Here is a 23,977-nt window from a genome sequence, read left to right on the forward strand (position 1 = left end):
TAGGTCACAGGCGTGAGGCGCGATCGAGACGAGGGGCTCAGGCACTGCCCTCAGCAGCCACGTGCTGGTGGACGGCCGGCTCGATCTTGAAGAAAAACTGAGGAAGCGTTCGCCAGTCAGCATGAGCTCGTCTGCAAGCCTCACAACACTCGCCGCAGGAACGATCTGGGCATCGAAGAATGGAAGCAGCTAAACAACAGGCGTCAATACGACTCCTTCAGGGGCAGCGGGGTGCCACCCACCTGCGTCTGGATCATGCCGCACGTGCCGTCGCCCTGGTCGAGCCACCAGTAGTGGTTGGCTGTGCGCGGAAGCGTCAGCGTGCTGGCGGAACAGAAGCTTTCTATCTCTATTTGACGCCGCCTCACCGATGCCTGGGGGCAGGTTGGGTCAGTCAAGCGAAGCATGCTGCGCGCGTGTTCAACTCACCGGCCCACCAGACAGACTTGCCGCTGCGGCCGTTGGGCACGCCCTCGGGCGTCTTGCAGCCGGCGAGGGCCCACTGCTTGGGGATGCCCTCGAGGATGGTGAGCGGGTTGGACATCTCGGGCTGCGCGGCGACGATGGGGCGCTCGAGGTCGGGCACGAGCTTCTCGGGCAGGCGGTCGCGCATCAGCTCCTTGACCGACTCGGGCTTGAGGATGCGCCCGCCGTTGGGGTGCTGGCCGTCGTTGAGCAGCGCAACGAGGATCTGCGCGCAGTGTCAGCAGCGGCCAGAGCCACGCGGCGGGCTGGTGCCCACCTGGCAGTACTCCTTTGCGTTGCCGTACAGGCCGGCGCCGCCGTACTGGATCTCCATCTTGGACTCGTTCGACTCGACGAGGTAGTCGCGCGCCGAGATCTTGCCGTCCGCTCCGCGCCTGCAAGAGGGTCAGGAGCCGCTCCAGGGCAGCTTGCGCGCGGCACTAAGACTCACTTGTGCATCGAAGCGAGGCGCGGCTTGACGCCGCCGGGAATTCCCGTGTCAGGACGCATGGTCATCTCCGTGATGCCAAGCGGCTTGAAGATATTTTCCTTAAAGTAGCCGTCCAGGTCGAGGCCGGAGACGCGCTCGACGGCCTGGCCGGCCCAGTCGATACCCGTGCCGTACTCCCAGCGCGTGCCGGGCTCCGACGCCAGCGGCGCCATGATCGACGCCTTCTCGCAGCCAAAGCCGGCGGCGCCGACCTTCTCGAGCTCGATGCGCGTCTGCTCGTTGAAGAACTGCAGGCGGGTGTGAGCAGAGAAGGCAAATGACGGGGCGTGGCACGCACGGGGTAGCTCTGTCCGGACTGCAAGGAAAGACATGTGTCAGCACACTCCGCAGCTAGTCACGCGTTACTGCTCACCGTGTGGGAGAGCAGGTGGTTGAGCGTGATGGGCACCGTGTTCTTGCGGCGCTTGCCGTTCTCGAGGATGTCCTGGCCCTTGAGCTCGGGCAGGATGCCGTCGATGGGCGCGTCGAGGCTCAGCTTGCCCTGCTCGACGAGCTGCATGGCGGCGATGGCCGTGATGAGCTTGGTGCAGCTGTGGATGGCAAAGAGCTGGTTCGGCGCCATCTTCTCGCTCGGCTTGTCGACGCCGCGCACGCCGGCGGCGGCGTGCGCCAGCGTGTTGCCCTTGCGGTCCGCGGCAAAGACGACGGCGCCGGGCACCGATGTAATGGGATCGGCGCAGAGCTCGTTGAGGATCGACTGGACGGTGTTCTGAAGCGACATGTTGGTGTTGAGGTGGTGGTGGTTGGGAGGCACGGCGAGCGAGGCGGAGGCGGTGCTTGATGAGGCCGCGGCGACCGCCTGAGCGGCCCTCTCGAAGACATGAGTCTGGTGCTGTGGGACGGCGGCATCAAGCGCCGGCGGCCGGCATCCCCACGGCCTGTGCACTCTCCAGGGGCAGCAGCGTGCGGGGCAACAAGATGGCGGCTGCGGGGATGTGGAGCCGCACGGGCGGCTTCCTGCTCAGGACCGCAGCCGCACTCTGCTTAGCGCCATCATGCGGCCAGGATGCGCGGCCAACGCATCCACCCCGGCCGGGCACTCCGCGTGCTCCTTCTCGCACACAGCGGTTGGCTCTTGTCCATCTCCTGAGCTGCGGATGCCGCTCGCCGTCAAGGAACAGAGCAGCTCGACGCGCCGCGACTTCCGCTCCGCCGGCTGCACGTCAGCCGGGCGACAGGAGCGCGTCCGAAGCGCTCGTGCCGCGGCCAGACGGCTTGAACATCTGAGACGAAGTGACAGGCGACTGCAGCTCAACGTCTGGTGTCCTCTCGCAGAGCTTTCAGCGTCAAGAGTGCAGCGCAGGGGCCAGCCGACGAGCTCTCGATGGGCCGAATGTGGGGAAGCAAGCACGGGCCACATCAAGATGCGGGCGCGGGGCAGCGAGCCGGCCGTCGCGTGCCGGTCGCTGAGGAGCGCGACTCCGCCGATGCTCAAATTCGGCACAGCCTTGCGACCGTGGGAACATGTGGTCGGGGATGAACCTCGCACCGAAGCCGGCCAGCTACTTCCCTCTTCCCGCCCACAGCCCACCTACCGCCTCCCCGCCCACACACGCCGCCCTCGCTCGTCCGTGTTCCGGCCCGACATGTCGGCGGCGATGCTGCCGCCTCGAGCGCCGGCCGCGCCTGCCAAGCGCCTGGCTGTCGACGCCCCCGCGGCCGCCAGCCCGTCGCCGGCGAAGCGGCCGCGAGCCAAGACGCATCTCTGCGCCGACGACGGCTGTGGCGCCGCGTTCCACAGCCCGGCCCGTCTGCGCGAGCACGAGCGCAGCCATACCGGAGAGGTGCGTGCGCAGAGACAGGCGCATGCTGCTGGCCCTCGCTGACCTGTCTTGCAGCGCCCGTTCGTCTGCCCGCATCCCGGCTGTGACTCCGCCTTTGCACGCTCGCACCACCTGTCTGCCCACGCGCGGGTCCATGCATCGACCTCTCTGCTGGCAGATCCGCAGCCGTCCGGCGTGGCCTCGCCGGAGCGCATCCGTCTCTGTGCGGCAGCACCAGTCTGCGCAGCGCGCTTCATGACGGCATCGCACGCGCGCCGGCACGAGGAGACGTGCGACGTGCTGCGCGCTGCACGCGTGGTGGAAGGTGGCGAGACGGCCACGGAGCTGGAGGACGAGACGCGCACGGATGCCGAGCACGGCGTGGCTGATGCTGAGAAGGCGAAGAAGAAGCGAGGAGGACACAAGGATCGAGACCGCGACTACGAGGTGAGCTGGCTGACCGCTGGCGAGCACTACGCATCGCTGACTCTTCTCAGTGCACCGAGCCTGGCTGTGACCACACGTTCCGCAAGCGCAAGCACCTGCGAGCGCACATCTGGGCGCGCCACTCGGCCTCTCCTGCCGCGTCGCCTTTCGCTACAGGCACGCCTGCCGTAGCAGCCGAGGAGGGCACCAAGCCGTTCGTCTGCGCGCAGCCAGACTGCGGGCAGGCATTCGCCTCCTACTCGGCGCGGCGCAAGCACATGCGCAAGCACGACGCCAAGCGCTACATGTGCGCCCAGCACGAGACGCCGGAGCACTTCGAGACGTGGTCTGCACTGCAGGCGCACATGCGCGCCGCGCATCCGCCGACGTGCTCGCATCCCGGCTGCGGGCGGGTCTTCAGCCGGCTCGACCACCTCAAGGAACACGAGGCGCGGCATGTGGCGCGGCAGAGGAGCGAGAAGCTCGCTGAGCAGGAGGAGGGCACGGGCTTCGACGTGGCGGATGAGGACGAGAGCATCGAGGAGCCGCCTGCACGGCCAATGTTCGCCTGCAACTGGACAGAGTCGCAGTGCAGCAAGACGTTCAAGAGCGCCTATGCACGCGACACGCACGTCCGCGTCTTTCATCGCGGCGAGCGCAATCACAAGTGCGCCTGCGGCAAGGCCTACGGGCACGCGCATCTACTGCGGGCCCATGCCAAGCGCTGCGCTGCAGCGACAGGCGCCGGCGACTCGGCCGAGCAGTCTGCAGCGAGCGACGCAGACGAGGGCGAGGACGGCGACGACGATGGAGCCGACAGCGCCGCCACGTCGGACCTCAGCGACGACGAGTTCTTCCGCCGCGAGGGCGGAGCAGTGCCCGAGTCGCACGCCTCGCGACCGCGCGCGCCACGACGGCTGAGCGGCAGCGCCGCCGAGGCATCTGCGGAGAAGCGGCCGCCCAAGCTGCTGCACCTCCTCACGGGCTCGTCGTACGCACAGCCCGCGACGCTCTCGCGGCGGCACCGCACGCGCATCCTCTCGTGTCCCTGGGCGCGCGTCGTGGCACTGCTCGACGCCGAGGACGACGCACAAGGCGCCGAGGCGATCGCAGCGCTCTCGCCGCAGGACGTGCAGCAGGCGTGTGCCTTTCGCTTTGGCCGCCTGTACGATGCGCGCCGCCACATGCGTGCCGTGCACGAGGTCGAGCTCAGCGACGCAGAGCTGCGGGCCCTCATTCCGGCCGACGAGACGGCCGGGCTGCCGAAGCCGCGCCGCAGCGAGACGCCGGCCAAGTAGCGTCTCGGCTCGCCATACCCCATACCTTCGCGTTTCAATCTGCAATCGCGATACCTTGCCGTGCTTTTGTCGTGTCAGAGCTGTGATTGCATGAGGTGGTGGTACAGTAGTGTAGTGTCGAGCGAGCGGAGATGCGGCGAGGGCTTGAGAGGCAGCGAGTTTACCACTCGTCATCGTCGTCCTCGTCGTCCTCGTCAGCCGGCGCCGCAGCCGGCGGAGCGCCGTGTGATCGGCGGATCGTGATCTTCATGCCGTTGCCGCCAGCGCCATTGCCCTGCGGCGCCGCGCTGCCCGCCTCGTCGTCGTCGCCCGGCGACGTCGGCCCGCTCAGCGGCTCCTGCGCCGGACTGCTCCAGGGCCCCGTCGCTGCCGAGCCGCGTGCGCCGCCGGCGCCCGGCGGCGTGCTATGCCGCACGCTGCCGCCAGGCACGGCAGACGGCCGCACCGGCGCCACGACGCTGGACGCAGCGGGGCTTGCGCCCTCGAGCCCGGCCTCGGGCCGTGCGGTCGGCGGGTGCGGCACTGCAGGCGGAAGCGTGGCGTCGAGCGACTCGTAGAGCAGCCTGTTGTCGCGTGGGGGTCAGCTTGGTGGAGGCGCAGAGGTCTCAGAAGGCACACGCACGCTCGCTCGAGGCGCATGCGCTGGATGTTGCGCTTGATGCGCAGGGTCTTGAGGTGCAGCTTGTCGTTCTCCTGCAGGCGATGAGATGGCGTCAGGTTGTGCTCGCTGCCGAGCTGCCTCTCCTCGCGAGGATGTTCCACTGCCAGCTCCTGCACAGGCCATGCGCAGTCCGGCACCACTTTGCGATGGCTCCCTGCTGATCACATAGGCTGCGCTGCGCCTATGTGTAGAGTCACCTGTCTCGCGGGCGCACCCGCCAAGCAGCCGCAGCAGCTTCGCGCCCCTGCACCGCCTGCCGCCCTGCTCTCTCCCCTCGCAGCAGGCTCCCCCAGCGCTGCCGCCGCCGCTGCTCTGCCGCTCCACTCACGCGCTCGATGGCGCTGACGCGCTTCTTGAGCTCCTTGTACTTGCCGCGGTACTTTGTCGCGTTGGTCTGCACGGCGACGGTGGAGGAGTAGGCCTTGCTCTTGGGCCCGCGCGGGCCGCCGCCGGTGGGCGCGGTCGACGGCGCGGCGGCAGCGGGCGGCGGACTCATGGCGGCGGCGGCAGGGGCACGCAGGCGGGCGGAGCGGACGGAGAGCGGCGGCGGCGGCGGTGGTGGTCGTGGTGGTGTGGTGTGCGTGACGCAGCCGCGGCGACGGCGCTGGCGCGCTCGGTGCTGGCTGCTGCTGCGCACGCTGCGCCGCGCTGCCAGCTGTGGAGAGGCGCGCGAAGTGGCTCGCGAGGCGCATCACCGCGGCGCGGCTGCGAGCGGGAGCGCCGCCGGGCGGTGCTTCTCGAGGGCGAGAGGCGCGTGGGAAGAAGGCATCGTTCGCAGCAGCAGAGTCACCCCACGTCTCAGCCTCAACATAAGTGCTGCTGGCGCTCGGAAGGCCCGGCCTCACTCAGACATGCGAGCTTCTGGGCAACGGAGTGAAATGCAGGAATGGCAGGTGGTCGTACAGCCGAAATGTGGGGCGCGGCAGGGCGTGTGAGTGGGGGCATGGGGATGGAGAGCGAGGAAGCGGGCGAGGGCCGGAGCCAGCACTGCCGCGCAGCAACGGCCGCCGCAGGTGCGGTGCAGCAGACCACCGCTTGGCGCTGCGGGCGAGGAGAGTGACAGGGATGCCATTTTAGACGCAGCTATGGTGGAGAGAAGTGTCGCTGGCGCCGTCGGCCGCAAAGGCCATCCCCAAACATCCAAAGCATCCCATCCCCAACCAGCGGCAAGGCCTTTTGAAGCGCAAGAAGCGGATTTACTTCTTGGCAGCGGCGGCCTTGAGCACCAGCTTGACCACCTTGGCCTCCTCGACGAGGAAGGCGCGGATGATCCTGGGCGCGGACGGGTGTGAGCGCGGTGTTCTCGCGATGGACTGAGGCGGCTTGAAAGCAGGACGACAGCCGGCAGCAGCGACACAGCGACGCATCACTGCGATGCGCTCGGTGCCCTGGCGCAAGCGGGACACAGCCCACCTGCTGGCCGCTCGACCAGCCTGACGTCGTGCCGGCCGGCAGTACTCCATCGCCCTACGCTGTACGCTGTGCAGCACCTGTGTCGCTCCCCCAGTCTCTCGTCGCGCCCACCAATCTCTCGCACACCATCGCCCTGCCTCGAGCCTCCACTCTGCGCGCTCCTCGCAACACTCACCGGGTGCGCACGCAGTTGGCGCAGCGGGAGCCGCCGTAAGCACGCTGCACGGTCTTGTGCGTCTTGCTGACGTTGGCGTACTCGCGCGGGCGCAGCGCCTTGATGCCGGGCAGCGCGACGTGGCAGTCGCCGCACTTGGGGCTCGTCGGCAGCTTCTTGAGGTGCAGGTAGCGCAGCTTGCCGCCCGGCGTCTTGACCACGCGCCGGCGGTTCGACTTGGTGTTGTACGGCGTACGCTTGCGGATCGTGAGACGCTCGGCCATCTGAGCGAGGCGTGCCGTCAGCATGCCGCTCCTACTCTGCTGCTTCGACTCATCCCGCCGCCATCGATGCGCTGCCCATTCTGCTCGCCCGCTGCTGCACTGCCTCCCAGCAGCACATAGACGCCTGCGCCGAGCCATTCGCCTCGGCCCACAGCAGCACTGCGCCCGAGAGCACTCTCGGCCTGCCATCACCGAGCCACTGCACCCATGCCCGCTCAGTGAGCGCTGCAGCGTTCGACCGCTGCGGCTGCATGTGCCGCCGCGTCTGCTCGGCGCTGCAGCGTGGTGCGCTGCGCTCCTCCTGGCGCAGAGCAGGCGCAGCGAGAATGCCTGGCTGCGCGGCGCTGCGACGTGCGTTTCGGCACGCGAGAGGACGCGCAGCAGTGCAGCATGGCGGAGCAGAACGACGCATCGAGGCGGCGAGGAGGGTGCGGCGTCGATGCTCACTTTGAGAGAGTCTTGAGGGGGGGAGGGTAGCGGGCGGAAGGGAGGGGCGCGGCGGTGCTGTCGTGGCGGCGGCAGCGGCTGCAGCGCGGCGCTCGCCGCCGTCGCGCCCGCAGCACGAAGATCGAACGGCGGCGCGCCTTACGTAAGCGCGTCTGCCCGCCTGCCGTGCTGCCGCCGCATGCCGCAGCACCGCCGCCGCGCGCTATTCGGCAGCGCTCCCACACTGACGGCAGCTCAAGCGGCGCCGCACAAGCCGTGAAAAGGCAGCAGTCCGACCAGAGGGTGGAGAGTGACGCCGCATGGCCGCCAGCAACGAGTCTCATTTCTTCGCTCCCTTGCCCGGCACAAAGTTGATGCTCGAGCCGCCGCCCGGCTGCTGCTGGATCTGGAAGTTGTCCGTCGAGAGGCCAAACCAGCCTGTTGAGTGCATCAGCAGATGGTGGGTGCTGCACGCATCCATCGGAGGTGCTCACCCAGCACACTGTCGCCGATGCCCTTGAGCTTGCCCATCATCTCGTCCTTCTCGCGCGTCGCGGCCGCCTCGACGCGCGGCGGCAGCTGCGCCAGCTTGGTGCGCACCGTCGGCCGCAGCGCCGCCGGCGTGTCGGGCAGGCGCGAGAGGTGCTTGTAGTCTGCTGGTCGTGAGCTGGGGAATGAGGAGCAGGGCCCCTGTGCAGACTCACCATCGAGCGCGGCGCTGAGTGCGGACCAGCCGCCGAGCGCCTCGTTCGCCTGTGCCCGGCGGTTCAGCGACTTGATGTAGTCGGGGTCGTCGGCGAGGGCTGATTGCCTGAGGTCAGCACAGCAGCGATGCAGCACCGCTCTGCTCTACCCACAGTTGGAGGCCGCCGCGACTGCGCCCTTGTAGTCCTCCTGCGCCGGCACGTCAGAAGCAGCCCTGGCAGCGCGCGGTGCGGTCACTCACCAGCTTCAGGTGGCACGCCGCCATGTTCGAGTACAGCAAAGCGCGCGCCTTTGCGCACTCGAGCAGCAGCAGGCTCTCCTCCGGGTCCTCGTCGTCGGCCAGCTCGACGAAGCGTGATGGCTCCGCCTGGCCGGCCCCTCGCCGCGTCCGCGGCACGGGCTCCGGGACCGGGACGTTTGCCTGCCGCTCTCCGTCGTCGCTGCCTTCGCCATCCGACTCTTCTGGCACTGGTCGCGGCGGCAAGATGGCCAGCGCGTCGTTGTAGCTGCCGACCGCCTCGTCGAAGCGGCCCGCCGTAAAGTGCGCATTGGCTGCGGCCTTCACGGGCGCTGCAGCGGCCAGTGCATACTGCGGGCGAAGAGTGGATGGGTGACGGGCGTCAGATGCGATTACGGCGGGACAATGAATAGTACAGGAATAGTCTATGGGGTAAGGGAGAGAGGCTCAACGCACGCGGAGCTTCTTGACCAGCGGCTCGTCCTCGCCGGGCGCCTCGTCTGCAGGGGCCTGCGCAGCTCCAGCCGGAGCGTCCAGCGAGGCAGCCATCTGCTGCTCGTCCTGCGCTTGCTTGTCGTTGATCTCGACGGGAGCCTGGCCCTGCGCCTCGCGCGCGGGCGACTCGGAGCGCTTGCGTACCTGCGGCGTCTGTGTCTGCAGCACCCGCTCGGCGCGTGCCTCTCGTGCCGCCTGAGCCTCGGGCGTCTCGGCGTCAGGGCCCTGCTGTGGTGGCATCGGCGCACGGAAGTATGGCTGTGCAAGCCAGTGTGGGATGTAGGAGGGTCGCTGCGGATCTGCGCCCTCCGCCAGCACGTCGCCGCCGTCGGGCCGCAGCGGCACCGAGCCAGGTGGCCGCGACGCCGGCGCCTGCTGGTACTGCGGGTCCTTCTTGTCCTCCTCGAGCTGTGCAGCGAGCAGGTCGACGAACGGCCGGAAGGCTGCTGCGATGGCGGCGGGATCTGAGCTCTGCGACTGCTCGGGCCGAGCCTTGCCGAGGTCGCCGCGCAGGTCGCGGTGCACCTCAAACGCGGGCCGGCAGATCTTGAACAGATGTGACCGAATCGCGGAGACGGCCGTCGGCGTCTTGAGCGCAGCGACAATGTCGAGATACTCGCGCGCGAGCTCGACGATATCGGGGAACGGCAGCTCGGGCGCCATGGGATACAGCTGCGACGGCGCGGCGGGCGACTCGCCGAAGATCGTCGGCGTGTACAGGTTGCCCTCGGCCGACATGACGGCGTCGGCGCCGGTGATGCGCAGCGCCTCCTCGACGTCTGCCGGGTACAGTACGTTGCCGTTGGCGATGACGGGCACCGCGACGGCCTCCTTGACGGCACGGATCTTGCGCCAGTCGGCCAGGCCCGTCTTGTGGCCCTTCATCTCGCGCGTACGCCCGTGCACGGCGATGACCTGGGCACCTGCGCGCTCGAGCATGCGGGCATAGGCTACAGTGCGCTCGGTCGTCGGAAAGACGCGCATCTTGGCCGTAACGGGCACCTTGAGGTTGAGGTGCAGCGTGTTGATGAGCGAGAAGATCAGCGGCCAGTCCTCTTGCAGATACGAGCCAAAGTGCCCGCGCTTGGCAATGTGCTGCGGGCAGCCGAGATTCAAGTCCACGCCGTCGCAGTGGTCCTCGACGCCGCGCGCGGCCGCGAGCAGCAGCTGGGGGTCGTTGGCGGCGAACTGGAGCGTAGTCAGCACGAGCGGCGCAGAAGAAGAAGGGTCCGACGCTGCAGACTGTACTCCAAGATCCCTCCGGGCACATGACAGGCTGGCCGTAGCAGGCAGAGCTCAAGCAGTGAGGCCATCGTCCTACCGTCCGGCAGCTCCCTCCTTCGCGGCCCTCTACTCACCTGCACGAGCAGCGGCCGGTCCGTCTCCTGCGCCCCCGCCAAGTCCAGACTCCGAGCGCCCTCCTCGCCGAGCGGGCGGTTGAAGAGGGCGTCGCAGTACTTGGCGCGCGTCTTGCCCTTGCCCGGCTCGCCCCACTGGCGCGCGCTGATCATGGGCGAGTAGACGAGGTCGGCGCCGTGCCTGCGCGACAGGATGCGCCACGGCAGCTCCGAGGCGTCGACCATGGGCGCGATGACGCGGCGCGGACTGCCGAGTACGTCGCGCCAGAAGGCGAAGCCGGCGGCCTTGGCGTGCACGGGCGTGCCCGTCGGCGGGAAGCTGTCGAGCGGCGGCACGGGCGTCTCGACGACGGGCAGCGCGCATGCCGATGCGGAGGCGCCAGCCTCGTTGCTCGTGGCCGACGGCATGCGGGCCACGCGCGGAGACAGGAGGCGCGCGAGCGACGTGAGTCCAGTGGCCGCCGCGAGGAGGCGCCGCAGCGGGGCGGGCGAGGGCAGCGCCGTGATGAGTAGAGCGGGGGGGCGAGTGGAGGAGGGGAGGGAAGGGGCGCCGGTCACGTGTGCAGCTGGGCCATGAGGAAAGGCCGGCCTGGCGCGGCGCCGGCGCGGCCCGGCCGAGCGCGACTCCGCGCCCCCAGCCAGCCAGCAGGCGCCGAGTTGCAACGCGGTGCGCGGGCGCAGCGAGCGTGCCGTGCAGCCGGCGTTGAGATGAGCCACACGTCGCACGCCGCCGGCCGTGGAGAGCGTCGCTGCTGCTGCTGATGGCGTTGGCCACGCTCGCTCCTTCTGACCTCGAACTCCACCCCCACTCCACCCGCCCAGCATGGCTCCCCTCGACGGCTTCTCGCTGTTCCGCTTCATCAAGAGCTCGCCGAACCTGCTGCGCTCGCTGCAGCCCATCAGCAACGCCTACGCCAACGCCGCCGGCCACCGCAAGGTCGGCCTCAAGTACGACGACCTCATCATCGAGGAGGACGGCAAGGTGCAGAAGGTGAGCACGCCAGCAGGGGTGGTGCCTTGTGCGGTGGCGCAACGGCGATGGCACCGTGTGCGGCGGCGGCGGGCGCAGCAAGTCGCACCCGCGACCCGCCGGCGCCACGGGCAGGAGGGGGAACCGGATGGCACAGTCGCAGGCCCGAGAGTCCAGCACAGTGCTGCGCGCGCCACCACGAGCGCACGAGCGCATCGCCCTGCGCTTCCGCAGCTGCTCAGGGCGCCCAGAGTCGTGCAAGCGCGGTGGAGCTTGCGCAGCGACTTGCAGCGCCTTGTGGCCGTGCGCGAGGGCCTTGCGATGCAGGGCAGGGATGCGACGCGGGCCGCACGCCCAAGAGTCGGCCTCGCGAGTCCTTAGCCGAGGCTCCAGGGCTGGCCCCACTGGCGGCCCGTGCGTTGTCCGCTGCTCCGTGGCTAGCGACCCAGAGCACGGGCGGCTACTCGATGTTACCTCCTGGCTCTAGCTCATTCGCTGACACTCGGTTTCCACAGGCGCTGAGCCGTCTCTCAGAGCGCGAGTCGTACGACCGCGCCGCGCGCCTGCGCGCTGCGTTCCAGTACTCGGTGCTCCACCGCGACGCGCCGAAGGAGCAGTGGCTGTCGGCTGAGGATGTGAGTGATCACGGCATCGACGGGTGGCGCGGGGCGAGGCTAGACGGATGCGTGTCGGGCTGGAGGAGGTGTGGGGCTGCTCGAGGCTAGCGGGAGAGGTGCGCAGCCCGCAGATGCCACTTGGCCGGGAAGGAGGTGATGCCGAGCGACCGCCACGCGCGCGCCACCTCTGCCACGCCGAGGCCTCGCGACCGACCCGCCCACTGACGCCGTCACTCGTGCCGCCAGGACAAGCGCTACCTGACGCCGAAGATCGAGGAGATCGAGTCGCAGGAGAAGGAGAGGTCAGACTGGGACACGGTCAAGGTGTCGAAGAACTAGAGAGGATGGGGGACGGGCATGCCTGTGTTCGCGCACCACACCATGCCGGAATGTGACACGCTTCGCTTGGCTTGCCTCGAGACGAAAGAGAGGGTGCGAGACAGAAGAGGCAAGGCTAGATACGGAGAGGAATGCGCAGAGGCTCGCGGCGCATGGGTGCAGGCAGGACGCGACTGGCGACGGGGCTTTGGCCAGGTGCTTGCCTCTCTCCGGCACAAGGCCTGCTCAGGCCTCATACAGATGCTTGGCATGGCTCGATGTGCAGATACCAGCGGCCAGACCCACCGCCAGGTCCATGGCGTGTCGTGCACGCGCTGCGCCTTCTCTCGATGCGCTCGAGTCTTGCGGTGGCACCGAGCGTCAGTGTCGTTCGGTGTCCACGGCGCACTGGCAGACCAAGAGAAGGCACTCTGTTGATCTAATGCCGCTGTGATGAGCCGCTCGAGCGAGATCTTCAACTAGAATGGACGAGTCAACGGCGTGCTGCCGCTTCTGCTGACTCACCGGACGTCAGCCCATGTTGCAGGGCCTCCGCATGTATCAACGTCTCCCATCCTTCATGCCGCCTGCACAAGCCTTGACGGGACGACGCGAACTTGCGGGGAGCACTCTCGAGCACAGCAAGTCTTGCAGCGTCGGCCTCCGGCACGTGCCTCCGGCATCGCCGAGCCTCGGAGCCTTTGTGTCCGAGGCAGCTACAGGTGACTGGCAGCCCTTCGACGGCAGGTGCACGCAAATGTGACTGCCAGGCTCGCCCGCATCGCCGAGGGCATGTCTTACAGGTGGGAAAGGGTACGGCCAGCTCGGGGGTTCAAGGCGGTCGCTGACCGCATGTAGCCGCCTGCTAGGTAGGTGCGACGTGCATCCCAGTCGCAGCGACCGTCCGGTCGACGTCTGTGCGCATGCGCAGGATTACAAGCTTCGACGCTGGTGCAGAGGCGAGGACCGCAAGCGGCTGCAGGCCAGTCCGGAGGGTGGCCCGCCCTGTCCGGCCGGCCGTTTGGGTCGACGCGGCGACGGCCGGCTGGCCGTCCGCGAGCGCCGCGGCCAAGCTCGCTCTGGTGCGCCCAGGCGATCCCTCCGCCCATGCGCGGCTGCAGCGCCCGGTCAAGTGCTGCGACAGCGAGATGGCAGCCGCACGCTGCAAGATGCAGCGGCGATGCGGCGGCGCATGCCCCTCGGACGCCACCGCCGGCAGCTCGCCGCGATGGCGCCGAGGCAGGGCGCAGGATGGCTGCGGCCTGCGGCGCAGAATGTGGCCTGGCTTCTGCGCCCTGGCATCAGGGTGCAGCTAGCGATGCGTGCTTCTAGTGCGGCCCTGGACAGCTGCATAGGTCCTGGTGGGCGCGCTGCAGGAGACGAAGCGGCCGTGGCGTGGCGCATGCGGAGCTGCGTGCGGAGCAGGCGGCTCCGAGGCGCCGGAGCGCGGCCGGCCTGTGTGCTGTACCGCTGCTGCGCCGACGATCTTGCCAGGGTCCGGGTCCGCGCAGGCACAGGCGGGTGGCAGCTGCGCCCTGCATCTGGCTGCTGCACCCTGTGGCAGGCACGGCGCCGTGGAAGCTGGAGCAGCGCAGCGCAGGGCCGCTGCGAGGCACTTGGCCGCACGGAGGCGCCGCGAGGGCGCTCCCGAGGCGCGCCCTGGCTGGCCTTGGCGGGCGCATGCGGCGCGCTGCGTCGCGCCGGGCGCTCAGCCACGCGGCGTTCCCACCCCGACGCACGCGCGCCGCAGCGGGGCGTCGCTGCTGCCATGCTGCCGCCCACCACACCACCCGCCGCACCGCTCCGCGATCCGTCATGCCGCCGTGGGGAGCGCCGCACAAGTCCCGCGGCTGCGATCTCGGTTCCACGCCAGCGGTCCCGACGCCGCACACTCCCGCCTGCAGCACAGCAGCAGCAGCGCCCGGCCGCCGGTCCGCCGCCGCGGGCGCCAGATCGCCCCCTGGGCGCGCCCGCCCGTTCTTGCGCCCACGCCCGCACACGTGGCTGGGCACCAGAGCCGCCACATGCGAGGTGCTCGGCCAGTTCGTCGAGTGCGCTGCCGTGAGAGCAGCCTCTGTCTCACGCTCCGCCGCCTGGCACGCAGCGACGTAGGGCCGCAGCCGCTGCGTCCCGCGCCGTCGCGCGCGCGTCCGCATCCGCCACGCCGACCCCCTCGCGCTCCCGCTCCCGCTCGCCCGTCCAGAGGCCTCTCCAGCGCACACGCTGCCGCTGCGGCGCACCGTGCGTGTGGCACATGCTCGCCCTGCGTTGGAATGCTCGCAGTGCAGCAAGCTCGGGCATCTTCCCGCAGCAGCTCGGCGACGCGCCCGGCGCCATGCGCTGCAGCGTCGATGCTCGCGACCCTGCTCGATGCGCAGCATTGCCACGCCGTGCACGAGGCCTCTACGCATAGACCGCATCGAGCGGCTGCTGCATGAGCAGCACAGCAATTAGCATCCGGCCACACTCTGTTCCCGTTGCGAGGCAATCCTGCGAGCATAAGAGGGACAAGCTCTGCCGCAGCCCCACGGCGGCTCCCACCTCCCTCTCTCGCCCTCATCGGTCCTTCAGGCCGCGCAGGCCTCGACATGCGCATCTTCTCGCTGCTCCTCACGGCGCTGCCGCTCGTCGCCGTCGCGTCGGGCTCGGTGATCCGCCCGCGCGCAAAGGGCGACCTTGGCTCGTACTGCACCAAGTCGACGCAGTGCACCTCCGGCCCCGACGTCTTCTGCAACCGCAACCGCTGCGACACGCAGAAGCCGCCGGCATCGCGGTGCTACAAAGACAATGCATGTCTGAGCGGCACATGCACCAACGGCCGCTGCGACGAGTACACGAAGAACGCGCCCATCGGCGCCTACTGTCTTGTCTCGAGCGTGTGTCGCTCGGACAACTGCGAGTACTGGCATTGCCAGAAGAAGAAGCCCGACTTTGCGCCGTGCTACAAGAACAAGAACTGCCGCAGCGGCATCGTGCGTATGGCCTGGCCCCCGTCGCTTGATGTCAGCCGCTGACCCGCCCCGACAGTGCTCGCCCGGCGGCCGCAACACCAAGTCGACCTGCCAGCCGATCATCACGCAGGACCCCACACCCGCACCTGCACCCGCACCCGGACCCGCGCCCGATCCGGCGCCCGCACCGTCGCCCGAGCCGACCAAGCTCGGCAAGAAGGGCGCGGCGTGCTCGAAGAACGAGGCATGCGTCAGCAACTCGTGCTCCAAGGAGAAGATCTGCGACGGCCTCGACACGGGCGCAAGCTGCTCTGCCGCCGAGGCGGATCAGTGCATCTCGGGTCTCTGCGGAGCCGACGGCAAGTGTGCTGCGCTGCCCAAGCGGCTGAACGACAAGTCTTGCGAGCAGAACTCGGACTGCCTCAGCGGCATCTGCTCCTCAATCACGAACCTCGGTCTGCGGTGCGTCGGCATCGCCGCCGGCAAGACGTGCTTCGCCGACCTGGCGTGCCGCTCGCTCCGGTGCGGCGGCATGCCCGGTAACATGGCATGCCTCGGCGCCGACGGCGACCCGTGCTCGCGCGACAAGCCGACGGCCTGCGCCTCGGGCTACTGTGCGACCAGCGGCCTGTGCTCGCCGAAGCCGCTCAAGGGTGTGATCGGCGATGCATGCCAGCTCGATGCCGACTGCCAGAGCGCCGTCTGCGGTACCAACAAGAAGTGCGACTTCCCAGTGGCGCTGATGCCGAACTTCTCCCCGTGCGCCTCTGCTTCGGGATGTCTCAGCGGCCTCTGCGCCGTCATTCCCACCCGTCACGCCACGCAGACGCTCTGCGTGCCTATTGCCGACAATGCGCCGTGTACCTCCGACGCGCAGTGCGCTTCGGCTTCGTGCAGCTCGACGACACACCTCTGCGTGCCCAAGCCTTCTCCGAAGGGTGTGCTCGGAGACGCTTGCCAGCTCGACGACGACTGCGAGAGTGTCCTGTGCGGCGCTGACAAGAAGTGTGCTGCGCCACGACCAGCGCTCAAGGCCAACGGACTGCTGTGCGACGCCGACGAGGAGTGCATCACGGGACGCTGTGCCCTCGAGGACCCGTTCACGGAGAATCGCTGTCTGCCGCTTCTCGCCGGAGACAAGTGTGCCGCCGACTCGGACTGCAAGTCCTCACAGTGCCTCGTGCCGTTCGATGCCACGGACAGCATCAAGCGGTGCATAGCGGACCTCGACGAGCGCTGCACGACCGATGGTCACTGCAAGTCCGCGTACTGCAACCCCTCGACGCTGTACTGCCGGCCGAAGCCTCTCCCGAACCTTTCGATCTGCACAGACGCTTCAGACTGCCTGAGCGACAAGTGCGGCCCCCTCGAGGGCGCCGCGCCCGGGTCACTGTTCTGCCTGCCGCTCACGGAGGGAGAGTCGTGCACCGTCAACGCCCAGTGCAAGACGGAGACGTGCAGCCAGACGACAAACGTGTGCGTTGCCAAGCCCCTCCTCGCCAACTTCAGCCCATGCAGTGCCGGAGCGCAGTGCGACAGCGGCTCGTGCACCTATGTTTTCGGCAGTGCGACCTCGTCCATGCTCTGCTTCCCTCGTCCCGACGGCGCGGCGTGCACCTCCGACGGGCAGTGCTCCCTCTCGTGCCACCCGACGGCGCGCGTCTGCGGCGAGCCCCTGGCGAACCTGACTCCATGCACGGCCAACGAGCAGTGTCTTAGCGGGCTGTGCGACGAGAAGGGAAGCTCGCAAACGCTCTGCATCCCTCTCACCGGCGGCCAGACGTGCACCTCGGACGCCCAGTGCGCATCGACTTCATGCGTCAGCGTGTCGGGCGTCAAGACATGCAAGGGCGCGCTCGAGGAGCGATGCAGCGTCGACGCTTTCTGTGCTTCGGGCCACTGCGTCAAGGGCCTGTGCGCCGCCACGGAGCCCAAACCCCTGGAGCTGGACGAAGAGTGCGCCGACAACGAGGATTGCCGAAGCGAGCGCTGCGATTTCCCTCAGGACAGCACGACGCTGGTGTGCATGCCCAGCTACGGCGGCAAGACATGCCGGGCGGACCGCGAGTGCGTCTCGGGGCAATGCGGCGGCGGCACTAGTGCTGCCAAGTTCTGCCGCGGCGTCGAGGGCGAGTACTGCGGCGTCATCAGCTCCTTCTGCATGTCAGACTGGTGCGGCGGCGACGGGTTCTGCGGAGCGGCCAGGAAGAAGTTCGGCCAGAGCTGTTCTGCCGACGAGCAGTGCGCCAGCGACGTGTGCGGCGAGGACAGCAAGTGCGCTCTGGGAACCTACGGCAGCCTCTGCGTGGTGAACGGCGACTGTGAAAGCAACACCTGCACGCCGCTGCAAGGTCCGACACCGGTCGAAAGCACTCGCTACTGCACGCCTCCGCCGGTCCCGAACGGCGTCGATTGCACGATGGACGTCATGTGCATCTCAGGCATCTGTGGTGACGGCGGTGTATGCCTCGGCGTCGTCGCCGGCGGTGCGTGCACCTCGAACGAGGCATGCGAGTCGGAGCTCTGCGGCGAAGGCAAGTGCCTCGGCAAGGAGGGAGCCCTGTGCTCGGTCGCAGCGGACTGCCAGTCAACTCTCTGCGACGATGCCACGAAAAATTGTCTCGCTGCTTCGCGCCTCGCGCTGGACGAAGAATGCTCTTCTGACGGCGAGTGCCTGAGCGAGCGCTGCGGCTTTGCTTTGGGCGAGGCCAGCCCGCACGCGACTTGCCTGCGCCGTCTCGGAGGCAAGCCATGCGCCGTCGCCGATGACTGTGCCTCACAACAGTGCGCCGGGACGGGCGCCGACAAGTTCTGCAAGGCTCAGAACGGAGAGGCATGCCTGGTCGACTCTTTCTGCGCATCGGCGACATGTACCGACGGATTTTGCGCTGCTCCGCTCAAGTCCAACTTCGCAACCTGCACCGCCGATGAGCAATGTCTCAGCAACAAGTGCTTGCCGAACATCTCCGTCGGCGGCCTCATGTGCTACCCGCTCGCCGTCAACGAGGATTGCACGAACAGCGACCAGTGTTCCTCGGGCCTGTGTGACGGCACCACGGAGAAGTGCCTCGGAGCCGAGAACGAGGCCTGCTCCAAGGCGGCTGAATGTGCGTCGTTCAACTGTCTGTCGTCTGGAGCGTGTGGGCCGCGCCTCCGAACGCTCGGCGAGGCTTGCAGCACGTCAAGCCAGTGCGCCTCGACCAGCTGCCAGAGCGGCGTCTGCAGCGAGCTCCTCGCGCTCGGCAGTGCTTGCATGGACGACAGCCACGGTGATTGGTGCCAGTCTGGCACGTGCCGCAACGGCCAGTGCTCGGTGCCCCTCACGAAGAACGGCGAGTACTGCTCCGCCAGCAGCCAATGCGAGTCGACCAGCTGCCAGCAAAACGCATGCGACGACCTCCGGAAGGCCGAGGAGCCGTGCGCTCTCGACGACTGGTGCGACACGTCGATGTGTGTCAATCAGCTGTGCGCAAACCAGCGAGGCGCTGGCGGAGCAGCATGCACCCTGGCTGCCGACTGCGAGTCGGGTCTCTGCTCGAACAATGTCTGCTACGGGGCTCCGAAGAGCAACGGAGAGGCATGCTCGACGGGATCCCAGTGCAGCTCGGGCTTCTGTGCTTCTGACACGACATGTGCCGACGCGCCGCTGAAGGAGCTCAACGAGATGTGCGCCAAGGACAGCGAATGCAAGTCAGGCCACTGCGGCGTCGACTCGACATGCACGGACTCGCCAACGCTCAAGAACAACGACGATACCTGCGCGTTCGACACCGAATGTATCTCGGCCTACTGCGACAACTCAGTCAACCAGTGCCGAGACGCGCCGAACCTTGACTTGGGCGAATCTTGCTCGAAGAAGAGCCAGTGCGCGTCGAAGTTCTGCGAAGCTGGCCAATGTGCCGCCCTCAAGGCCATCGGCGAGTCGTGCGAGTCGCCGGACGCCTGCGAGTCGAACTACTGCAGCACCATTAGTGGGACGTGCGCTGCTATGCCGCTCAAGGACGACGGAGCCATGTGCCGTGGAAACAACGAGTGTGCCTCGGACGTCTGCGACGTACAAAGCAATCAGTGTGTAGCTCAGAAGGGCATCAACGAGCAGTGCGACGCGTCAACCCAGTGCCAGTCGGGGTACTGCAGCGAAGGAACCTGCCTCGAACGCCCGCCGCCGGCGACCGAGACCAAGAAGGCAGTCGGCGATGCGTGCGATGCGTCAAGCGAGTGCCAGTCGGGCCTCTGTCGCAACAGCGTCTGCACGATCCCCAAGACCAAGGTGGGCGAGCATTGCGACGCCGACAGCCAGTGCGACTTTGGCTGCATGAACTACAAGTGCATGGCGCAGCCGGGCGTGCCCGGCGATGCGTGCGACGCCGACTGGGGCTGCTGGTCCGGCATCTGCCAGGGCGGCACGTGCCGTGCCATGGACGGCGACAATTGCACCGCGGCGTCTGGATGTTCGACGTATTCGTTCTGCTACTACGCCGACTCTTGCATGGCCAAGAAGCCGACCGGAGACGGTTGCGACAGCGACGACTGGTGCGGCACCGGGCTGTGCGAGAATGGCACGTGCCGCGACCCGACCGGCACGGACTGCTACGACGAGGACAATGCCGGAGCCAAGTGTTTCGCTGGGTCGTGCGCAGACGGCGTGTGTGCCGCACCCTCGCCGACGCTGCAAGACTTTGCGCGGTGCAGTGCAGATGCGGACTGCAGCTCGGGGTACTGCGACGCCTTCCAGTGCAAGGTCAAGGAGTTTGGCAGCGCATGCTCGAGCGACGCCCAGTGCAAGTCTAAGGCGTGCGGCACGGACGGCACGTGCAAGCTCAAGTTTGGGGAGGACTGCAGCAGCTCAGACCAGTGCAGCGCTGCGCTGTACTGCAACGACAGCCAGTTCTGCGGCACGAGAGAGCCTGACGGCTCGATGTGCGGCACCGACTCGCGCAAATGTGCAAGCGGGCTGTGCAGGGACCAGACCTGCCGCATACCGACCGGCGGCGCATGCATCAGACCGGACGACACCCAGGACTCGTGCTTCTCGACCTTGTGCGGATATGACTCCAAGTGCGCGCCGCTCAACGTGCCGGCAAAGAAGGGAGAGCAGTGCAGCGCCAATGCCGACTGTGCTTCCTCGACGTGCACCGACAACACATGCGCCTTGGCGGCGATCGGCGGCCCATGCTCGCAGAGCGAAGATTGCGGCAGCAACGTCTGCGATCAGTCCATCGAACAATGTATCGCGCCTTCGGCGGCGGACGGCGAGGCATGCACCAAGGACGGCGGATGCCAGAGCGGCTACTGCCTCGACAGTGTCTGTCGCCTCAAGACTGGGCGGGAGTGCGGCATGCCTGGTTCTGCGTGGCCCGCTTGCTTCAGCGGCCGCTGCAGCGGAGAGTCGGGTTCGTCGTTCATGACATGCACGCCTCTGAGCCCCAAGGCAGACATTGGGGACGCGTGTAGCGCGAACGAGGACTGCTCGTCGTCCAGCTGCGTCAACCGGCAGTGCCAAGTCAAGACAAAGGCAATCGGCGAGACGTGTTCGAGCAACAGCGAGTGTGCCTCCTCGATTTGTGAGGGAGACTCTACCCGCACCTGCAGAAGGCCCGGCGGTGCAACATGCACGGGCGCGATGGACGATGAATGCTCGGCCGACTCGTACTGCAACAAGGAACTGAACCCGCGGCAGTGCAAGCCCAAGCTGCAGCTGCGCGCGACGTGCTTCAACGGGCCCGAGTGCGCAAGCGGCATGTGCCGCAACAGCGACTGGACGTGCCGAACGAAGACCACCGAGCAATGTTCGACCGACGACGACTGCTTCTCGGGGTCGTGCAAGGTCACCTCGAAAGTATGCAGAGGACTCGACCCGCTTGCCGGCGACGGCTTCCAGTGCAGCGCCACGCCGGACTGTATCGACGGTTACGACTGCGTCGACCGAACGTGCCGGGCGAGGCCCAAGAACGTCGGCGAGGTGTGCTCCAGCAACGCCGAGTGCAGCACCGAGTTGTGCCAAGGGTCACCTAGCCGCACGTGCAGGCGGCCCGACAATGCGTCGTGCAGCGGCGGCGCCAGCGAATGCTCGGACGAGTCCTTCTGCGACACGGGCGCGGCGCTCCCGCAGTGCAAGCCGCGTGCCGGCGACGGCGGCCAGTGCAGTGCCACTGCGCAGTGTCTCGACGGGCTCGTATGCAAGAACAACACGTGCGGCGAGCCGGTCTGGGACGTCGGCCACTCATGCGAACACAACGGCCAGTGCCTCTCGACGTACTGTGAACCCGATTCCGCGACGTGCAGGCGATACAACGGCGCCACTTGCTTCGACACGCCGAAGGACAGCGAATGCGCAACCGGCTCGTACTGTGACAAGGCGTCGAGCTCGTGGGTATGCAAGGGACGTGCCGGCCCCATGGGCTACTGCGGTGCCGCAATGGGCTGTGTCGATGGCTACTTCTGCAGCACGACCAGAAATCAGTGCATGCCGAACCCGAGGGACGTCGGCGCGTCATGCAGCGCCGACGGCGAAGGCGACGAAACCTGCAAGTCAACGTTCTGCGACTCGGAGAGTGGCCCCGCGGTCTGCAAGCTCCGCGAAGGCGTGCAGTGCACGTCCAACTCGGAGTGTGGAACTGGATTCTACTGCCCTGCAGGGGCGCAGCGGACGTGCACACGGCAGCTGCAGACCAGGGATACATGCGTCGCCAGCTCCGACTGCGCCAGCTCGCTTTGCCGAGCAAGCGACAACACGTGTCGACTGCCGACAGGCACTGCTTGCGTTGCCGACCAGCAATGCTTCTCAACCTCGTGCGGCACGCAGACGAATCAGTGCAGTCCGCTGCAGACGCGCGCGACGACGGGAGCGCAGTGCAGTGCTCCGGCGGACTGCCAATCTGGGTACTACTGCTCTTCGAGCTCCCGCTGCCTCGCGTATTCCTGAGGTCCAGATCACCCCACAATACTTCTGTTCCAGCGCACGCCCGGAACGCCTCGCCAGGGCGCCAAGTGCCTCCGGCTCCCTGGCCTCTTTCTCCACTCGGCGTCTTCGCCGCCCATTCCGCGGCTTCAAGCCGCATATATCGCTCTCCATCCCTACTCACCTCGCCAGAGGTCCCCACACTCTTTTATCCCGCACCACCCACACTCCTTTTCCCTCCATCTGTGTCGATCCCTGGCGAGCGCTAGGCCGATCCCAGCTTGTACCGCATACCGCTCGTCGTGGCCTGTACCATTATCTCAATCCAGAATGTGCTACCAACAGCGGCCTAATCGAGCGAGCCTGCGATGCTTGCTTCCTGCTGCCGTGCACGAGGTGCCAGAGGCGCGCGCACGAGGTCGTCCTTGCTGATGGCCTGGCTGCGACGTCGCCACGCGATGTGCCGGGTGCGCTACGGACATTCGGGCTCGGAGCGTAGAAAACGTGCTCGGTGGAAGAGCCGCTGCGGCGTCGACGCGGCCGGGCCATGCATGCCCTCGAAGAGGTTGCGTCGCCTGGCGCAGAGCCGCCGTGCTATTCTTGCCTGCCCGCCCTCTCAGCCCGCCTCCGCTCTCTCACGCCGTCTCCTCGCCGCGCGCTCCTGCATGGCGAGCGACTGCACACGCGCCGCACGCTCCCAGAGGTGCAGGTCGACGTCGTCGATGTCGCGCAGCAGCACGGCACGCAGCACGGCGTTGCGCTGCGGCGCCGGCTGCGGCGGCAGCGCGTCGGGCGAGGCGCGCAGGAGCTCGCCGGGCACGCGAGGCTGAGTGAAGCTGTCAGTCTATGAAGGTCAGGCTTGTGTGGCGGCACATCCGGCGTTTGAGCTGCCGCTGCGGCGCTGCCATCCTTGCCGGCCGGCTCCTCCAGCACGGCATGCCGTCCATCGCCACGCTCTCTGCCACTCTCTGCCGCTCTCTGCTGCTCTCTGCCGCTCTCTGCTGCTCTCTGCCGCTCTCTGCTGCTCTCTGCCGCTCTCTGCCGCTCTAGCACACTCACGTAGCACGCCGCCGACTCGAGCTCGCCGAGCACGAGCGCCTTGCTCTTTAGGCGCGGCCCAACCGCGGCGCCGGCGAGGACGAGGGCAAAGTCGACGAGCAGGCTGGCGCCGCCGTGGCTGAGCACGCCGAGCGACGAGAGCGCGTCAAAGGCGGTGAGGCTGTGAGAGCGCGATGAGAGATGGAAGCGGTGCGCTGCTGGCCAGTCTCGCCCTGCACGACGCGCCCCGCTGGCCGAGACACACTCACAAGCCGGCGACGCGCACCTTCTCGCCCAGGTCGTCGGGGAAGCGCAGGTCGGTGAGCGGCATGAGCGTGGCGGGCGCCGGCTCGGCCATGCTGCGCGGGCGCGCGGAGAGGCAGCAGCGGTGCGGGCTCAGCGCATGCCGGCGCCAAGCGGGCGCATCGGTTGCGAGGCGAGACGATGGGTGAGAGCGGCGAGGATGAGAAGAGAGCGGCACGACGCGCGTGACGCGCCTCCACTCCACGCGTCTGGGGGCGCCGGCCCAGGGGCCTCCCGAGCACTGTCACTCGGCCCTCGGAGCACGACCGGGCGAGAAGATGGGCTCAAAATGACGAGTGAAGTGCCCGTGTCAGAGGCGGGCGCACTGAAAGACGCTTCAACCGAGGCTTTGCGGCGGCGGAAGCGACCTTACTCTTGCGCAGGCCATGCCTCCACCATTGCTGCTGCGCCCACCCGCCGCTCCTCTCGCCGCGCTCGTGAGCCATGCTCGCGCCTGAGTGCGGCGAAGAAGCGCCTCCAAGCAGCCTGCACCTCGGCTGAACGCTGCATCGACGCAGCACTGGCGCAGTCTAGTGCTGGCTCTGCGGCAGCAGCAGGCGCGAGAGGCGGTGCAGTCACGTGCGCGGGTCCGTGCGCGCTGCAGCGCCGCTGCCGTAAGCAGGCCCGATAGCGCTGCCCGACGACGAGCGGCCCTCCTTCCCGCACCACCATCGCTCTCGAC

General features: G+C 67.9%; 9 protein-coding genes across 9 annotated transcripts; 4 read left to right on the plus strand and 5 right to left on the minus strand.

Annotated features, from left to right (window-relative positions):
* Positions 1-32: 32 nt before the first annotated feature.
* On the minus strand, positions 33-2,058 carry FA09DRAFT_327462 (beta-lactamase/transpeptidase-like protein). Its single transcript, XM_025741408.1, has 9 exons — positions 1,329-2,058; positions 1,254-1,271; positions 917-1,203; positions 743-860; positions 430-691; positions 369-374; positions 243-301; positions 154-189; positions 33-97 (listed from the first exon to the last, which is right to left on the minus strand). The coding sequence occupies exons 1-9, from the start codon at positions 1,695-1,697 to the stop codon at positions 38-40; spliced, it is 1,215 nt and encodes a 404-aa protein (XP_025601013.1). The 5' UTR covers positions 1,698-2,058; the 3' UTR covers positions 33-37.
* Positions 2,059-2,499: 441 nt separating this feature from the next.
* Positions 2,500-4,526, plus strand: FA09DRAFT_327463 (hypothetical protein). Its single transcript, XM_025741409.1, has 3 exons — positions 2,500-2,760; positions 2,815-3,186; positions 3,237-4,526. Exons 1-3 carry the CDS (start codon positions 2,563-2,565, stop codon positions 4,461-4,463), a joined length of 1,797 nt encoding a protein of 598 aa, XP_025601014.1. The 5' UTR covers positions 2,500-2,562; the 3' UTR covers positions 4,464-4,526.
* A 5-nt stretch (positions 4,527-4,531) lies between these two features.
* Positions 4,532-5,738, minus strand: FA09DRAFT_358102 (hypothetical protein). Its single transcript, XM_025744913.1, has 3 exons — positions 5,453-5,738; positions 5,086-5,156; positions 4,532-5,026 (listed from the first exon to the last, which is right to left on the minus strand). Exons 1-3 carry the CDS (start codon positions 5,618-5,620, stop codon positions 4,624-4,626), a joined length of 642 nt encoding a protein of 213 aa, XP_025601015.1. The 5' UTR covers positions 5,621-5,738; the 3' UTR covers positions 4,532-4,623.
* A 494-nt stretch (positions 5,739-6,232) lies between these two features.
* On the minus strand, positions 6,233-7,441 carry FA09DRAFT_327465 (ribosomal protein L34e). Its single transcript, XM_025741410.1, has 3 exons — positions 7,423-7,441; positions 6,713-6,975; positions 6,233-6,396 (listed from the first exon to the last, which is right to left on the minus strand). The coding sequence occupies exons 2-3, from the start codon at positions 6,973-6,975 to the stop codon at positions 6,321-6,323; spliced, it is 339 nt and encodes a 112-aa protein (XP_025601016.1). The 5' UTR covers positions 7,423-7,441; the 3' UTR covers positions 6,233-6,320.
* A 270-nt stretch (positions 7,442-7,711) lies between these two features.
* On the minus strand, positions 7,712-10,724 carry FA09DRAFT_314401 (Dus-domain-containing protein). The gene is made up of 7 exons (XM_025740763.1): positions 10,198-10,724; positions 8,801-10,027; positions 8,348-8,695; positions 8,259-8,295; positions 8,106-8,204; positions 7,896-8,054; positions 7,712-7,839 (listed from the first exon to the last, which is right to left on the minus strand). The coding sequence occupies exons 1-7, from the start codon at positions 10,603-10,605 to the stop codon at positions 7,742-7,744; spliced, it is 2,376 nt and encodes a 791-aa protein (XP_025601017.1). The 5' UTR covers positions 10,606-10,724; the 3' UTR covers positions 7,712-7,741.
* Positions 10,725-11,020: 296 nt separating this feature from the next.
* FA09DRAFT_293188 (putative ubiquinol--cytochrome-c reductase) lies at positions 11,021-12,123 on the plus strand (the record flags this gene model as incomplete). Its single annotated transcript, XM_025740039.1, has 3 exons — positions 11,021-11,188; positions 11,683-11,802; positions 12,031-12,123. 3 exons carry the CDS (start codon positions 11,021-11,023, stop codon positions 12,121-12,123), a joined length of 381 nt encoding a protein of 126 aa, XP_025601018.1.
* A 1,758-nt stretch (positions 12,124-13,881) lies between these two features.
* Positions 13,882-14,452, plus strand: FA09DRAFT_112669 (hypothetical protein). Its single transcript, XM_025739001.1, has one exon. The coding sequence runs from the start codon at positions 13,918-13,920 to the stop codon at positions 14,212-14,214; it is 297 nt and encodes a 98-aa protein (XP_025601019.1). The 5' UTR covers positions 13,882-13,917; the 3' UTR covers positions 14,215-14,452.
* On the plus strand, positions 14,453-18,963 carry FA09DRAFT_112792 (hypothetical protein). Its single transcript, XM_025739002.1, has 3 exons — positions 14,453-15,074; positions 15,130-18,389; positions 18,548-18,963. Exons 1-3 carry the CDS (start codon positions 14,691-14,693, stop codon positions 18,675-18,677), a joined length of 3,774 nt encoding a protein of 1,257 aa, XP_025601020.1. The 5' UTR covers positions 14,453-14,690; the 3' UTR covers positions 18,678-18,963.
* A 3,607-nt stretch (positions 18,964-22,570) lies between these two features.
* On the minus strand, positions 22,571-23,614 carry FA09DRAFT_358107 (hypothetical protein; the record flags this gene model as incomplete). The annotated part of the gene is made up of 3 exons (XM_025744914.1): positions 23,262-23,614; positions 23,014-23,173; positions 22,571-22,780 (listed from the first exon to the last, which is right to left on the minus strand). The coding sequence occupies exons 1-3, from the start codon at positions 23,348-23,350 to the stop codon at positions 22,571-22,573; spliced, it is 459 nt and encodes a 152-aa protein (XP_025601021.1). The 5' UTR covers positions 23,351-23,614.
* Positions 23,615-23,977: the final 363 nt, after the last annotated feature.

The sequence above is a fragment of the Tilletiopsis washingtonensis genome, assembly GCF_003144115.1.
Source record: "Tilletiopsis washingtonensis strain MCA 4186 unplaced genomic scaffold FA09scaffold_2, whole genome shotgun sequence".
Taxonomy (NCBI): Eukaryota; Fungi; Basidiomycota; class Exobasidiomycetes; order Entylomatales; genus Tilletiopsis; species Tilletiopsis washingtonensis.